Source organism: Malania oleifera, chromosome 2 (assembly GCF_029873635.1).
Source record: "Malania oleifera isolate guangnan ecotype guangnan chromosome 2, ASM2987363v1, whole genome shotgun sequence".
NCBI classification, from domain to species: domain Eukaryota; kingdom Viridiplantae; phylum Streptophyta; class Magnoliopsida; order Santalales; family Ximeniaceae; genus Malania; species Malania oleifera.
In genome coordinates, this window is record NC_080418.1 from 106,154,641 (window position 1) to 106,171,769 (window position 17,129).

General features: G+C 31.9%; 1 protein-coding gene across 1 annotated transcript; it reads right to left on the reverse strand.

The window, feature by feature from the left end:
* Positions 1 to 7,524: 7,524 nt before the first annotated feature.
* LOC131148785 (GDSL esterase/lipase At2g04570-like) lies at positions 7,525 to 11,989 on the reverse strand. Its single transcript, XM_058098702.1, has 3 exons — positions 11,486 to 11,989; positions 8,587 to 9,076; positions 7,525 to 7,853 (listed from the first exon to the last, which is right to left on the reverse strand). Exons 1-3 carry the CDS (start codon positions 11,861 to 11,863, stop codon positions 7,657 to 7,659), a joined length of 1,065 nt encoding a protein of 354 aa, XP_057954685.1. The 5' UTR covers positions 11,864 to 11,989; the 3' UTR covers positions 7,525 to 7,656.
* Positions 11,990 to 17,129: the final 5,140 nt, after the last annotated feature.

Below are 17,129 nucleotides of genomic sequence, written 5' to 3' on the forward strand. Positions count from 1 at the left end.
TCCATAAATACACAAATATTCATCTTGTAATACCCTAACCCAAAGGGTCTGGGATATTTACTTTTTACTATTGATTTACAGCGGAAGTAAATAAACTTAATTATTATTAAACAAGAGCGTTAATTATCCATATTACAATCGTTTATTTCAAAAGAAGAAAAATTACACAAGCATAAATATCTGACATCATACTAATATTTCTAATCAATCTTTATTTTTTTCTATCCCCACCCGCATGCTTGCTAAGCCTAATTTCCGACATGCCCTTCAGAGTTATCTGAAATAAAAATATGATTGGAGTGAGACGACACTCAGTAAGTAAATAAGATTATTATTAGTGTGTGACCAAAATGAGCTTCTAAAAAATTTCGTAAAATAATATTTAATACTATAACTTCAAAATTTCTTCTAAAATAAATGTAAATCTAAAAATTTCTGCATAAAACTTTTACCATCAATTATAACAGTATAATTTAATAACCATATACTGTGATTGTTAAATTAAACTTTTAACTTTAAAACTAAGAAAATATTTAACTATATACATACATATAATTTTCCTTATACGTTTCCTTTAAATCGTCATTTAGGCACAAGAATGACCATTTTCCATATAAACTTATATTTTTCCTTCAGCTCATTAATAACTCTATACACGTAATTAAATATATATAAACATATATTGTAAAACCCACCCTTAGGCCTGTTTGTCGTAAGTCATGTTTACCCCCATGATTAGGTTGTGCGGTTCGAAGACTGGACTTAACTGGCTGGCCGACCAAACTAAATCAACGTACGTAAACATTAAGTGAGATTTTCCTTATTAAGTCCTGGTCCAGAACCAAGTGTGCACTCAGAAGAAATCAACTAACATAAATAACCACTCTGTAAACAGTATGGGTGCACTCTGATCCGTTTAAACTTTAAGCTGCGGTACCGAGTATCTGTAACTTTGAACTTTCGTTGCCATAAGGGGTTTTAAAATCATCTTATTATAATTTATGCAATTTAAAATAATATCATGAAAATCTCATCTTTACTCATAATTTCATAAAAAATGCAACGTAAAAATAAATTCATGCCACATAATTTTTGTGTTAAAAATATATAATTTTTTTTTTTGAATATTCTTAATCCAAAAATAAGTATATTAAAGATAGAACTGGTATAGTTAAATATACGTAAAAATAAACTCATGAAAATTTTATGGAACTAACTAATATAATTGAAATTTACTTACAAAATAAACTCGGGTATGAATTTTAAATAAAAAAAAAACTAACATAATCAAATTTACTTACCTTCTTCTTTTATTTTGTGTTACGAACACAATAACTATTTTTAAGAAATGAGATCAGAAAGAGTGGGTGAATGAGAACTTACTCAAAAATTCTCTCTCCACCACAAATTCTTTTACTCACTAATCCTTCTCTTAATTGGAAGAAATTGTTGTGAAAAATGAAGATTGAGAGCTACCTATTTATAGGAAAATTTTGGGGAAGAAATGAAATTTATAGAAGTGTGGGGAGATGAATGAAATTATAATTTTTTTTTTTTAAATTAAAGAATGGGCAAAGGATGAACAAGGTATGAATTGAGTATGGGATGGGGATGGAGGCCATGTGGGAGTGTTTGCCACCATTCCCATTAAATAAATTTTCAATTAATTATTTACTTAATTAATTAATTAGTTAATTAATTATTTTATTATTATTTTTTAATCATTATTATCATTATTATTATTATTATCATTGTTATTACTTTTAAATTATTTTTAGTATTTATTTAATTTATTATTTATTTTTAAAAAAGAATTAAATTTGAATTTTGAAAACTCATGTGGGCCCCACATGGTCTTGTGGGCCCCATATAACTTCGAGACCCAAGTGGGTCATATGTAACTCCAATTGTCCTTATACAGTTTTATGAGTCCTACATAACTCCGGGACTCATGTGAATCCCACACGATTTCGGGACTTATGTGGGCCCCACATATGATACCTATATTATTATTATTATCTTACTATGTATTTTTACAAATTATGTCTGTCAAAACACTATTTTATGTATATGTACTTATTTACGTGTACAAACAGTGTCTATCCTGTTTATCCTATGAAATTCCATTTTGACCAGGCAGACCTCTAGGGAGCGACTGAGCCACAATGGTCTCTGAGCACTCGCTAAGACAAGATCTTTCTTTGACATCAAATATGGAATCAAGGATCCTATAGAAAAATACTTCTGTATTGATATTAACTTAATGACCATTTTTATTATTTTATTATTATAGTACTTTAATTGTATATATATTTTTGGGTCATCACACATCCCCCAAAAGAACCATAATATCCTAGGGTCATAACCCTAAAAATCCATCCTGAACACAATCCCATAACTTACCCTTCAGTCAGGGTAGTATAAAACAACCTCCACTACCTCGGAGCTCGATCCGCTCTTCTATATGGGTTTCCTAAAATGTTTGTAATGCTGGGGTGAGACATCTCTCAATAAGGGATATAAACTATTATCAGTGTGTGGCAACGTGAGTACCATTGTAATATAAATATATACTGAGCATAGTATATTATATCTGTTAAATAAGGAAAACCTATACATAATTCATTTGCATTTGGTAAATCTAATAAAAATATTCTGTATAAATTTGTATAGATGATATTTCATATAACATATGTATTCATAAAAATCATTTTCTATATCTACATAATACTGAAATCATACCCAGGATGGATAGCTAGCTAGCTGAAGTCATGTATTACTCCCACATGATTGGATTATGCAGCCCGTAGGCAGGACCTAGTAATGGCTGGCCTACCACGGTAAGTCAATTGATAATTCTATATGCACGATTGGCTTGCCCAACCTGGTCCGGATTGCCAGGGGGCAACTACTCCCACGCTAATGCACAATCGACTATTTAAACTCCCACACTCTATCTAAGATGTGTGGTAGTACTATCTGAAATGATAGCTACGGTACTGTGCTTTGAATCTAAACTAAGTCATCCGGGCTCTACTATCATATAATACATTTCTCATAATATAATTTCTGAAATAAAATCTAGCTTTTACATATTTCTGAATAAAAGTTATCATTTCATAATTTTTGAGTAAACTATCATATTAAAATTGATCACGGCATTTGCGCCAGTTGAATATCTCGGCATCTAAGCTGGCTGAATAATACAGCATGTGTGGCGACTAAAAGTTATGGCATCTGTGCCGGCTGAATATCATGATATACTGAAAATATAGTTACTGTACTGTTTATAGTTTTTCTGAGTTAAAACATGCTTGTTCTATGTTTTTATGAAATATTCTAACATGCTATTAACTGCCGTAAAAATCTAGACTCATGTCACACATAAATGACTATTCTATAACATATTATCGGGTTCGAAAACATATATTTTCTGACAAAAATAATATTAAATCTGTTTTTCAAAGTTTCCTCAATTCCATTTCAGTATTCCCAAAACTATATATAATTTCTGAATTAAATACTAAATATTGAATTATGTATTTTCTGAAAATGCCTGACTTAGTTTATCCCCTTATCTGTTTCCTAGGAAACCTGCTAAAATCCTAAATCACGCGTACAGCGTCCTAAAACTCCAAATCCTGAAATCAGATTAACTCCAGTTCAATCAACTCAAACCCCAGTCTAACACCATCTAATACATTTCTTGGGTCCAAAAATACCTAATACTCATGTAAACCCTAAAATAACTCACTTACCATGATTTTGGGATGGAGTCCAAGAACTCCAAACCAACAATCTGGTCCGACTAAGTTGTAGAGAATTTTTCCAAGATCAACATGGCAACCTCTGATTGTCAAAACGGGAAAAAACGGAGTCGAAATCATAGAGAGAAGGTAGGGTGGCTGAAACTTAGAGAGAGAAACAGAAGAAAACTAATTTTATCGCAGAAAATGTGATTTTTACATATATATATATATATATATATATAGACGATTGGCCACGTGGCTTTGTCGACGAGACAAGTGTACTCGTAGTCGAACCGTAGAAGGGTGTTCGTCAACGAAGATAATAAGTTCGCCCTTAATAGCCTCCTGCTCTTGGTATCTTCTCGTTGACTAACACTTGTACTTCGTTGATGAGATTTAGAAAGACGTTCGTCAATGAGAACCCTGGGTTCGTTGACGAACTCGTGTTGATGCTAAAATTCCTTTTCCTTTTTTTTTTTTTTCCTTTATTATTTTATTCCTATTATTTTTTTGGGTCTCTACAAAATCACTCTATGGTATGAAACAAGCACCTCGTGCATGAAACATGAGGATTGATGACTATTTCTAGAAGAATGGATTTGAGAAGTGTCCCTATGAGCATGCGCTATACTTGAAGATGGAGACAAACAAAAGCATGCTAATTGTCTTTCTATATGTTGATGATCTAATCTTCACCAGCAATAATCCAGAGATGTTTGCCTTTTTCAAGAGGAGCATGGTCAAAGAATTCAAATTGACAGATATTGGCCAGATGGCTCATTTCCTTGGCACAAAAGTCGTGCAAAGCGAGAAGAGAATCGTCATCTCCTAGAGCCACTATGCAAAAGAAATACTGAAGAAGTTTGGGATGGACAACAGCAACCCTGTAACAACTCTAATTGAAACGGGATTGAAGTTAAGAAAGAATGAGTAAGGAGATGTTAACCACATATATTTCAAGAGTCTGATTGGAAGTTTGAGGTATTTGATGTGCACCAAACCAGACATACTCTATGGAGTTGGACTTGTTAGCAGGTACATGGAGACAACTGAGTAGTCCCATCTGAATGCAGCGAAGAGGATACTCCGCTATGTCAAGAGTACCATCATTGATGGTATGTTTTATTTATCAAGAGGTGATTGCAAATTTATTGGCTATTTAGATAGCGATTGGGGAAGGGATCTTAAAGAAAGAAAAAGCACGACTAGATTCACATTCTTCATGGGAGATACATCGTTTACATGGTCATCAAAGAAGCAACCCATCGTAACGCTTTCATCATATAAAGCTGAGTACATTGCTGCCAGCTCAATTGTTTGTCATGGTATATGGATCAGGAATGTACTGAAGTATCTGGGATTTCTTCAAGATAACCCCACAAAATTCTACATCAACAACTGATTAGCAATTGCACTTGCGAGAATCCAGTTTACTATGAAAGAAGCAAACATATTGATACTTGATATCATTTTATCAAGGAGCATGTCAAGAAGAAAGAAGTGAAGCTAATATCTTGCAGAACGTATGATCAAATTGCTGATATTTTCACAAATTTACTCAGGCATGATATTTTTGTAAGACTAAAGACAATGTTCGAAATGACAAAACTAGGAGAGTCAAGTTTAAGGGGGGATGTTGAATATTAAACTTGACTTATTAAACTTAGTCGGCAACAGCTCCACCAACCTAGCCATATATGTTGAAATTATTAAGTTGTAGGCAACCTACTCCACCTGCCAGCCCACCTCCGTTGAAGTTAATTCCCACCTACTGTTCTAGCAATTGTTATAAATAGATGTGTGTGTGTGTGTGTGTGTAATGTAATATGTGGTGCAAAGAGGGACATTAACCAATAAGGAGAGAATTGCATTTTGAGAAATTCTCTGTATTTTATTTTTAGATTGAAATCAATCCAATGTTTTGTGTGCGAATTGTGCACCATTCCTCACTGAGTTCAATCACAACCAGTGATTGAGTGAATACCCTCCACCCATCACAGCAGTTTCACCTCATTTGTATTTTTGCGGTTCAGGTATAGAACCATGTCGAGCATGGGGTATTGCTTGGAGAGTTAGCTCCACCAAGAAGGAGTGGTGTAACGGGAGGCTCCACCTGAGTGAAGGAGTGTATATAAGGTGGTTCCGCCTTGTTAAGAAGTGGAATAGTGAAATCCTCAAGCTGTTGGTCTTGATGCGAGGACGTAGGCGGGGATAGCCGAACCTTGTAAAAATCTTGTACGTGTTTGCTTTCTTTTTCCCTACACTCTTTAAATTTCTACACTTGTATGCTTGCATTTACTTTGTTGTAATTATTGTGTATGCTTGAGATATATTGTTATGATTGATTGAGAAACCTTGAGATATAAATATTGTGTATGCTCAAATATTTATAATTTTGTGATTACTGAATTAAGCATAAACTTGAAGAGTGGTTGTGCTTTAAAATTAGGAAAAAAGTGAATTAAATTTTTAAATATCCAATTCACCCCTCTTAAGATTACACCAAAAATCACATTATCATTTATTTTATTATTTAAGTAATATTTATAAAAGCTATTAAAGTAAGTTTGGAACCTCTTTTTTGTATGAATTTCCTTTTTTCCTCAAACAAAAAGTAGAAGTTGGATATAATATATTTGGTGCAAAATCTTTTTAATTAGTTTTTTTTTTTTTAAAACAAGATTTTTATTACTTTTTTGAAAAAAAAATAAAAGTTGCAAATTTGAAGTTTTTAAAATTAGTTAAATGTTACTTTTTTTAGTTTATAAATTATTTTATTTCATAGGAGTTATATAGTTTTTTTTTTTTTCAAATTTTACAAAAAAATTTGTGCATAGTTGCATTTCATTAATGGCATATCCATTTGGTGATTTAGATATTTTCATGTCCCTTGTAGCTTTTTACCAAATGCCTAAGATCAATTTTTTTCTCTTGGACATCTCTTTTCAAACCAAACAACTTGGGTTAGTCCCTTTATCAAATCATTTTTAATGAATTAGTTTTTTGTTTCATCAAATCATTTTTGATTAGTCATGAAGGCCAAACTAACTCCTAATCTAATGTCTTGCAATAAATTGAGAATATTGCATAGTATGTTGGTCCTCGTACAAATTGAGATTTAAATTTTTGGTTGGTTTTAAAATACAATTTATTTTAACATAAAATAAATTTTGTAAATGAAATACTAATTATGTATTTCGTAATAAATATGGTGGTTATTATTTTAATATTGTGATTTATTTTATAACCATAGTTGAGATTGCGTTTACTATATCAAAAGTTATTGTCCAATCTTGTAAATTAAACGTCCAGTCTCAATTCCATCAAAGTAGTGGGGAATTTGATGTTAAGATAATGAATCTCACTTTACTTCAGCCTACAAATTTTACTATCGGGAATTATACTTTTTATTTTATTTTATAAATTTATTTTTATTTGTAATTTTTTAAATATTTTTTAAACAATGTATCTGAGACCCTTTTGAACACTCGATTAGGCCACTAAAATAATGGATCCACCTCTCTACCCTTGTCTACTTAAATATCAAAGTATTATATCAAATGGAATGTCGTGATTCCCAAAACTCGAATCCTTGCCATTTAATCAAGAGAGCCTTGAGTTTATTATGTATAACAAAATATTATGAAATATTTTTAAAATAAAAAATAGATACCCAATCGTGAAACCCTTCTTTATATTTATAGTAATTGAGTAGATATAACTAGATAACGGTATACATACATGCATAGATGATAATGATGGTAATATTGACTAAAAGAGTCAACAAGGGGAAACACAGTATTATGCATGCTATAGTCCAGACACACATACATACATACATACATATATATATATATATATATATATATATATATATATATATATATATATATATATAAACAGGGCATCATGTTAAGTAGGATGCCAAAGCAGTCTTCACGAGATGATTTGCGATGATAAGACTTGTCTTCTCTGTAGGGTGGAAAGAATCCCAAAACACATATTTGCTTGCATCTGTGCAGGTGAAGGGATTCAGCCGATCGCACATATAACCCATCTCGAACATCCCAGATGCACAACACGCTGTTTCAACCACATCAAACCCTGCAATTAACAAAGATATTAAGAGCACGTTAATTTTTATATTATTTCTCAAACGCCATCTAAATTTGAAATTTCAATAAGTAGAAATAAATAAGTTTAAGTTCTTTGAACTGTTAAGAAATCAAAATGCAAAACTTTTTCTGCAACTAAATATGCCAATCATAAATTTCTAAAATGCAAAACTTTTTCACTTCTCATAAATTTCTAAAATGCAAAACTTTTTCTGCAACTAAATATGCCAATCATAAATTTCTAAAATGCAAAACTTTCCAACCCACATTTCACTTCTCTTCTTTTTCTCTTCCCCTTTTTGCTTAATGAATCAATCAATGTCAATCAAGAAAGAGAGAAAAAAAAATTAAAAGAGTTTAACATCAAAACTTTATTAAAACAATTATTGTGTCACGACTAATTAGTTAAAGTCTTTTCATAAGTACTTAACTCATTACATTCCAACATATCAAACATTAAGTTAATTAATACCATTATTAATCCTACTTAATACATTCCATTCTTCAAGAAATTTTATGGGAATCTATAGCTTCAGGAATTGTGAGAAATTTTTTAGATATCAAACATATAGCAATTGGATTCCACTTTTGAATGCTTCTAATATTAATAAATATAAAATCTATTGAACATTTAAAAAACAAATAAAGAAACCATATATAATTTTTCTCTTTCTCCAAACCACATTAATAATTACCATAACCAAATCAAGCTTATTACTCACCATATAAGGAGGGCTTCTTTATGATCCGCATCAAAATGTCGTAGGTGTTGGACAGCACCACCTTCATGCCAGGCAGCTCCCCGTTCAGCTTCCCCACCAAACCCATCAGCTTCCCGTTAAACTCCACGGCCACCTTGTTGTACTCGTCCACGCACTGGCGTCCAGTCATGATGTTGGCGGTTCTCTCCAGCGGCAAGCACCCCATGGGAGGAACCCCTCCCAGCGACACCTTCCGCGCTCCACGCGCGTAAAGCTCCCTTATGAAGTTTCCGGCGATTCCCGCCAGGAAATCTTCGTACTGGCCGACGGGGAGCTGGGATGGCCGGCCGGAGATTGAGTAGTAGTTCTCCAGAAAGTCGTTTGTGCCTATGCTCATCAGATACAAGGCGTCGCCGAATATTTCATTGGCCTTGTCGTTTCCGAGATAGGCTCTCAGTTTCTTCTGATACTCCTCGTAGTACTGCAGTTGCCTCCATAGAGGTATCACTGACTGCAAAGTGGTGCCAGGAAATGCATTTGACTCAATTCATCCATTAACTCAACTAGGGGCAAGGGGTTCAATTTGCCGGGCAGATGGATAAATATGATAAATTATCTAGCTAGGGTTGATTTTTTTGATAAACTCCTTTTGAAATTTAGAAAATATTAGAAAAAAGAAACAAAAAATAGTAAAACATTTATACATGTTTGATTATTAAAAAAGTAAGAAAGAAAAAAAAAAGAACAAAATTTTAACTTTTTTACATCATTAATGTTTAATTTTTGTTAATTTTTTTATCATATTAAAACAAAATTTCATTCTTAATAGTAATTAATAGAGAAGAAAAATATAAAAGAAAATAAATTTCGTTGCAATTTTTCTCTTCTTTTTCTTCACCCAAATAAAATTCTTGATCCAAAGAGACCCTTAAAGTAGGGGGTAAATGTCCATTTGAATGAAGAATTTTATTTCGTAAGAAAAAAGGAAAGAAATTCTTAAAAAAAAAAATATTTTTATTATATTTTCAATCTATCTATATATCAAATTCATTCAAAATTTTCTTTCCTTTCCTTACTGTTTTTCAAGTTCCAAATCGGCTCAAGGGTGCATTTAGTCTGTGCATTTAGTTTAGAAAGTAGCTTTCTAAAGAATTACAAAAAAAAAAAAAACAAAAAAAAAAAAAAAAAAAACAAAAAGGAAAGACCATTTTTCAATTTTGCAACTGTTGTATAAAAAAATATTTTTTATACACTTGTCAAATCTGTCACCTTATTTTTTTAAAAAAATTTCTAAATTTGTATAGAAAGTTAGAAAATATTTTTTATTATTTCATAAATTCCTAATTTCTTATGTAATTTTTAAAAAATTGAAAACAATGTACCCTTTTTGTAGTTAAAAATTTAAATTAAAAAAATATCATAAACTAATTTTTTAAAAATTAAAAATAAAAAATATTTAGTACAATTTTTTTTCAATACATTACCTGAAAATGATTCCAAACTTCCATCTAGTGTAGAGGTCAATCAATTCATTAGGTATAATAAATTGAGTTAGTGGTGTCCACTTAACATTTGGACAAATATGGGACACAATCTCAGCATATTTATTGTTTTCTATAAATTGTCGTTACAACTTATATACTTCAAAGGATATACCAATTATAATTGTTGTGAGTTTTTTTTTTTTTTAATATAATTGTCAACTTTATTACACCAAATATGAATTAAGAGTCACTTAGTTAGGTCTAATCACTCTTATAAAATAAATGTACCCTCTACATAGTCGTTAACAAAATTACTTAGGAATACAATAGATGGTTTCTTCTTTCTTTTCTTTTTTTAAAAAAGAAAAATTAAGCGTGTTTGGAGCTAAATATGAATGAAATTAAGATTCTACACATAATTAGCATTTGATTTTTCTAAAATTTTTTGAATAATATTAGAAAAAAAATTACTTATGAATATATTTATTTAATTCAACTATTTTTTAATGTAAGCAATAAAGTAGATGGTTTCTTCTTCCTTTTTTTTTAAGGAAGAAAAATTAAGTCCATTTGGAGCGAAATATGAATAAAATTAAGATTTTAATTAACTTTAATTTTTTAAGATTTTTTGAATAATATTAGAATAAATTTTATTTTTAATATTTTTAAATAAAATAAAATAATATGTTTCCTTCTTATTTTTATTTCATTTTCTCATACAAAACTTTTAATTGAAATAGCACCTAGCGAGATGCCTTGGGTATAACCCCAATCTAAAAGGATGTGAAATAAAATTTTCCATTTATTAAAAAAAGAAAATCATTTTTACTATCTATGCTCATGAAATACGATACAAATGTTTCAGCAAAGATCACGACGTAATATTAAAAATAAAATGTTGAATGTATATTTGATTTGGTTACTAAATTGTCTCAATATTCCTCTTATCGTTACTAAAATTATATTTCATATATTCTCTCTTATTTATAATTATCTTAGAGCCTTTAAATTTGAAAATCTCTCTCCATAATTCCATAATTCTAAGTATCCTCTATTCCGCCTTTTATTTCATCAATTAATACAATATCACCAGCAAATAACATAAATCATGAAACCTTTTTTTGAATACTTTTAGTCAATTGGCCCTCACTAAAGAATACTAAGAATAAAATGAACAATATAAAAAATTTTAGTCATCAAAATTACTTGCACAAAAGAAAACTACAATTAGAATATAAAAATTTTGAGTGATCTAAAACAAGATTACAAGTTTTTTTTACCAAAGAATACGCCGATCAGAATATGGTCAAAATTACTAGTCGCCACAAAAGAATACGAAGATTAGAATATAAAAAAAAAATTTTAAAAAATTCAGCGATCATCAAAATTACTGCAGATGAAATTATTTGACTCTATTCGGAGGCAAGGAAACTTACGAGCACATCCGAAGTAGCGTTGTCATAGCCAGTCCCGGCAGAGGCAAAGCAAACTCCGGTAGCGAAATCCGATATATTGTAGGCGGGATCCAAGTAGGCCGGCACCGTCGGCTTGAGGCCAAAAGCCTGCGAAATGAAGTCGGAAGGGATTCGACCGTTGGAGAACCGCCCGGTCGGCCGACCGCCGGGGAAATCCCTGCCATAGGGCTTGAAATTGCTCTTCAAAACGGTTGAAATCTGGTTGTTGTTCCCGGCATCCACCGACGAGTCTCCGAACACGATGACCGCCGGAACTTTACTCCCGCCGGCGGTGCCACCCGCCAGTGCCAGAAACAGAGGAAACAAAAACCACGAAGCAGCGCTGCACGTAAATGCCATTGCCCCTTGAATTCTGACCAGTACTTGTTCGTGAGGATGGAGGTGAGAATTGAAGTTGGGGTTTAAGCTAGCGAAATAAATATGGAAGGGAGGGGTGAAGAGAGAATGTGAGAGTGGGGAGTTTGATGGGGGTTGAGAGAAATAAGTTTGGTGGTGGGCTTTAATGGGCAGCGGCAGGGGTGGGCTGAGCAGTAAGTAAGCTTGCCTCATGTGTGAAGGGGGTTAGGGGTTTATGGTTCAAGTACAGAAAGTCATTATAGTTAAAGATGGCATGGGATATGAAGTTCTGAGTCGTGAAGCTGATGCAGAGGACAGATCACAGCTGGGCTTCCAACCTCAAGCAAATCATATTTCTCCGATCAATTATGGTACTAAGGAAATAGATTTGGTAGTTTGGATTTAAATTTGAGTAAATTTTTTAGGTGCATCCTATGCTCAATTATTTTGTCGAAAAATAGGCTCATCCTCCCTCTTTAGTATTTGAAATAGGAAGGTAAAACCTTCAAAACTAGAACCTCAACATTTTAATTAAAAGAAACTTGAGTTTACCATTGAACCAGGCAAGAAATTAATTCATACGACACAACCTTAGGGTTATTTAGTTTATGGTATTAAAAATATTTCAATAAAATGATGTGTAAGAATCTTATTTATGGTAATAATATGTCTACCTCTTGAAAATATTTTTATTTCGTTTGTGTTATAACATTCCCAAAAATGTAATTGTAATGGTCATATCATGTTCTCAAGATGACCATAAAATCTTTGACATGTGTACAAACAATATATCAAGAATATAATTTTATATTTTCTGCACAAAAACTTACTAAAAATTATGCCTAATTTAAATTATCACCTTCAATAGCATGATTTTTTTCAAAAAAAAAAAATGACATTTAACAATCTTATTAACTGGAAAAATGGAGACTCTAAATTTAAACCATTATATTGTTTTATTATAGCATAATATTGGCATGGCTTTTATTTCTATCAATATTTTAATTATTTTAAATATAATAATAGCATCCAATAATATAGTAATATAAGACGTTCATATACAAAACTTGTAGAAATAGCAAGAGCAATTAATTTGGTTCTGAATGAAGAATTTCTATGAGAATGTTAGGATGTTTGTTATGTTAGATCTCAGTCCCCTACCTTCTCCTAATGTGTCCCTTGTATAAGCTTCCGCGAGGCCCAAAGAGTTAAATGTCCCATCAATAAGGGGTTATGCATTATTATAAAATATATATATAAATTATAAGAAATACTTGTAAGGAATCATTTCTCGTCTTAAGATTTGCAACCTATCAATCATAAGATGTTATATGAATAGTTGGACCCGATTAAAGTGTTATTAGATCTATATCAGTAGGACCCACACCAAATTAAATCTCTTATTTGTATGAGTTCAAGTACTAATGTGACATCTTATAATTTGTCGGTTTCAAATCTTGCATGAAGAAATTATTTTTTGCGAGTCTTTCTTATTAAGTCACACCTCATAATATTCCTCTTTAATATTAAGAAAATCAATCATTTTTCTTAATCACCCTTATCTTCTTAATAAAACAAGTCAAACTAATTATTAAAATAATTCAAACTATTTCGAAACCCAGCATGCATTTTTTTCACATTGGGCTTTTCATTGCCTGACCTAAATGACTTTATATTGAAAAAGCAGGATTTTCCCTGGATCTAACTCATCAAATAAAATCGTAAAATTATAAAATTCTAAACTATTAGATAAAGCATATCGTCATTGGGATAACGCTGTTCTTAGGTCGTTGGGGCAATTAATTAACAGGGAAATGTGACGCAAAGAATGGCGTCAAAAAAGAAGAAGAAGAATGGCGTCAATATTGAAGTGCATGGGTCAGGTGCATCTAACTTCTCTGCCATTAATGGTGCCGTCAGTCCCCAGTCATACAGTTTGTGTTTTCTGCAACCATTTTTATGACTTTTGAGACACGACAGATGGTAGAATGGCACTAGCTCCGTGCATGTGAAAGAGAGAGGGGTTGGGTTGGACTTGTGCAGGGGCCGCAGAGGCATTAAAAGCTTCCCAGCAGAAAAGGGAGGCGCTGGGAACGCAGCCTGTAGGTTAGAAACCTTACGCGTAGGGGAGGGCATTGAATGGCGTCGGAAGCTATAAAGGGGCTGCTGCGAGACTACGAGGTCGGTTTTAGGTGCACAATTAAATTTTGGCAAATGCATGGCCATAGAATTCCGGGCTTCGGGCTTTTTTGACAAATCTGCCTTTAGCTTGGTCAATCAATTTAAACAACTCCAGACAAATCTGTAAGACATGCATGACTGGTTCCCATGCATGCATGCATTGTGGGTTACGCTTTATCTAGACTTTGATGATTTAAATTTTTTCTTTTTAGATAATTATAGACTTAACTTTCATCCATATAAATTGGGTGATATGCTTACTTAGGTGTAACACTCTGGATTAATGTTTTTTGTGGCTATAATGTACTATCATGGAACACATTGACTTGTATTTTTTTTTTATTTTTTATCTAGGTGTGTATGATTCATGAAATAAAAGATATTTTGGTTAAATGACATTTTTGATAATTCCATCTATAAAATGGATACCCTAATTCAATATGGAAGTGTTTTCCTTTGGTTTATGGTTTAGGATTTCCAATACTTTATATAGGATATCCATGTTGGTGTTTTATCAAACAGAGAAAATCCTAACAAAATTTTCAAAATTATTAGTATTACAAATGTATGAAAAATAATTATATTTTCAACTCGAAAAGAATATATACCAACTTAAATCCATAACATAAAAATTACAACTTGTAGAATTATAAAAAAGAAAATCATATTTAATTAGTCAAAATAAGAATAATATAATTTGACTAATTATTTTTTGATAGGCCTAATAAATAAATAAATAAATGTTGGGCTTTTTATCAATAACAATTAATCAAGTTAAGTATGATTAGCTTGCCCAGCAGTCCAATAGTGATTAAGCCCCACAAAAAAGGACTGGCAAAAATGTGAGGACACTAGAGTCCTCACTTGTAAGAGTTCGTTAGCATCAAGAAAAAAGGAGAACAATAAAATCAAGATTCCTAGAGAGAAAAGTGAAAATCAACAAAGCGAGCGAAGAGTAAGTTCTTCGATCATTCTTCCCAATCTACTCTTTATTCAAGCATCGTTGTGAAAAACTAAAATTGCATAGCGGAATATGTTTGTGTATGTAAAAGATCAAACACACAATGTAGTAAATGATGAATATAAAGAACAATCCACAACTACAGTAAGTAAATGAAAGAAAGAACAACAAAAGCTAGAATTACGTGGTTCGACAATCACTACAAGAAATAAGGTTATTAGTGAAACCATCACTAATAATAAAAAAATCATCACTAATACTATTAGTCACGGTTCTCTAAGTATTAGTGATGGTTCTAACTTTGTTAGTATATCTAAGAATACTATTACTTATTAGTGGCGAAATATTCAAACCGTCACTAATAGTGTAGTGGCAAAAAAAAACTCTTCACTAATAGCCTACGGCCACCACTATAAATTATACATGCGGTCAGTTCAAATTCGTCACTAAAGCGATTGTATTAGTGACAGATATAATAATTGTCACTAATGGCACGCTTTTTAGTGACGATTATTAAAACTGTCACTAATAATTAAGTATTAGTAACAATTGTGAAACCGTCACTAATATTTGTCATTTAGTGACGCTTTTAGCCCCATAATGTTGATGAAAAGTAAAGTGTAGTCCCAAGAAGAGGGTGAATTGGATTTTAAAACTTTATTTTAATTCCTTTTAAGAATTCTTAACTTCTTTTAAGTCTTTTAAATGAATTCTTAACTTCTTGTTGATTTTTCAAACTTTCAGCAAAAGCTTATTTCTTAATTCAATCTTCAATCATACAATCATTCAACCATCCAAGTAATCAATCATTCAAGTAATCATTCAACTAAACCAATCAATCACAATTTGAAAGTAAACAACCAAACCAAAATTAATACATACAACACTTTGGTAATATAAGAACTTAATATGATTTTTTTTATATATAAGCCCTGTATATATGAAATTTGTATTTGTTGATATAAAACCCTGTATTGATGGATTTGCTTCTTCAATAAGATGTGTAATATAACATTCAATCAACACAATATTCACACTTTTCCCAATACTCAGAACTCAATTATATTCTCAGTTAATTTATCTTTGGGATGTTAACTGAGCAACGTACTCCTGTATGGTTTCCGCAAGATATGGTATAACCAATGTACTCCCTTTCGATTTCCGCAACCCAAATCAAAATTAAATTTTAAGTTTACTTGATTTCTAAATATACGTAGTATATATGATTTAGATATTGAAAACATCCACGCAGTTGTATATGAACTGAAAATAAAGAGTAAAGGGAGAGAGAGAGAGTGAGTGAAACCGGGATTTTTACGAGGTTCGGCTTATATCCAGCCTACGTCCTCGCCTTTGGCAAACCACCAAAGGATTCACTGTAACGACCAGCTTAATAAACTAATTTTATTTTTTTTTTTGTAATACTATAACATTCTACATGCTCTAATACCATACTGGGAGTAAACCCAATCAATAACCTAAGCAGCGAGAAGCATAAATCATATAGACGTAACCATATGAAAATATATATACCATACCAAACCAATACCACACAATACCAGAGTACTACATGTTTTCCAAAATATATATACATACGTCTGTTCCCCAAAATACCCTTAACTAGCTAAGGTATACAAGAATACTCCCAAAATGCACTCACTCTCCACTGGCAAGGCAATACAGAAGCCCCTCTATTTGCGAGCCTAGTTTGCTTGCCTACCTGAATCTCCTGAAAAATGTTTCAACACTGGGATGAGCCGACGCTCAGTAAGAAGAAATATATTATTACTAGTGTGTGGCAAATGAGCTACTATATCATGAAAATATATTTTCAAATAAACATGTATAACTGAATATATAAATAAAGTATAAGTGATAAAATCCAGCACCCCTATCCCTATTGCTTAACATGTCAGTATCGGAGAATATTATTCAAAATACTTCTAGTATAAGTAAGTATGTTCCCTGTTTCTGCAAATCTATACATACATAATAATAACTGAAACTGTTCTCTATGGATATCTATGTGTCATGACTTACCCCCTCATGATAGGGTTGTGCGGCCCGTAGGCGAGATTTACCCTGATTGGCCAATCAGGAATAAATCACTATACTCCATCGGTCAAT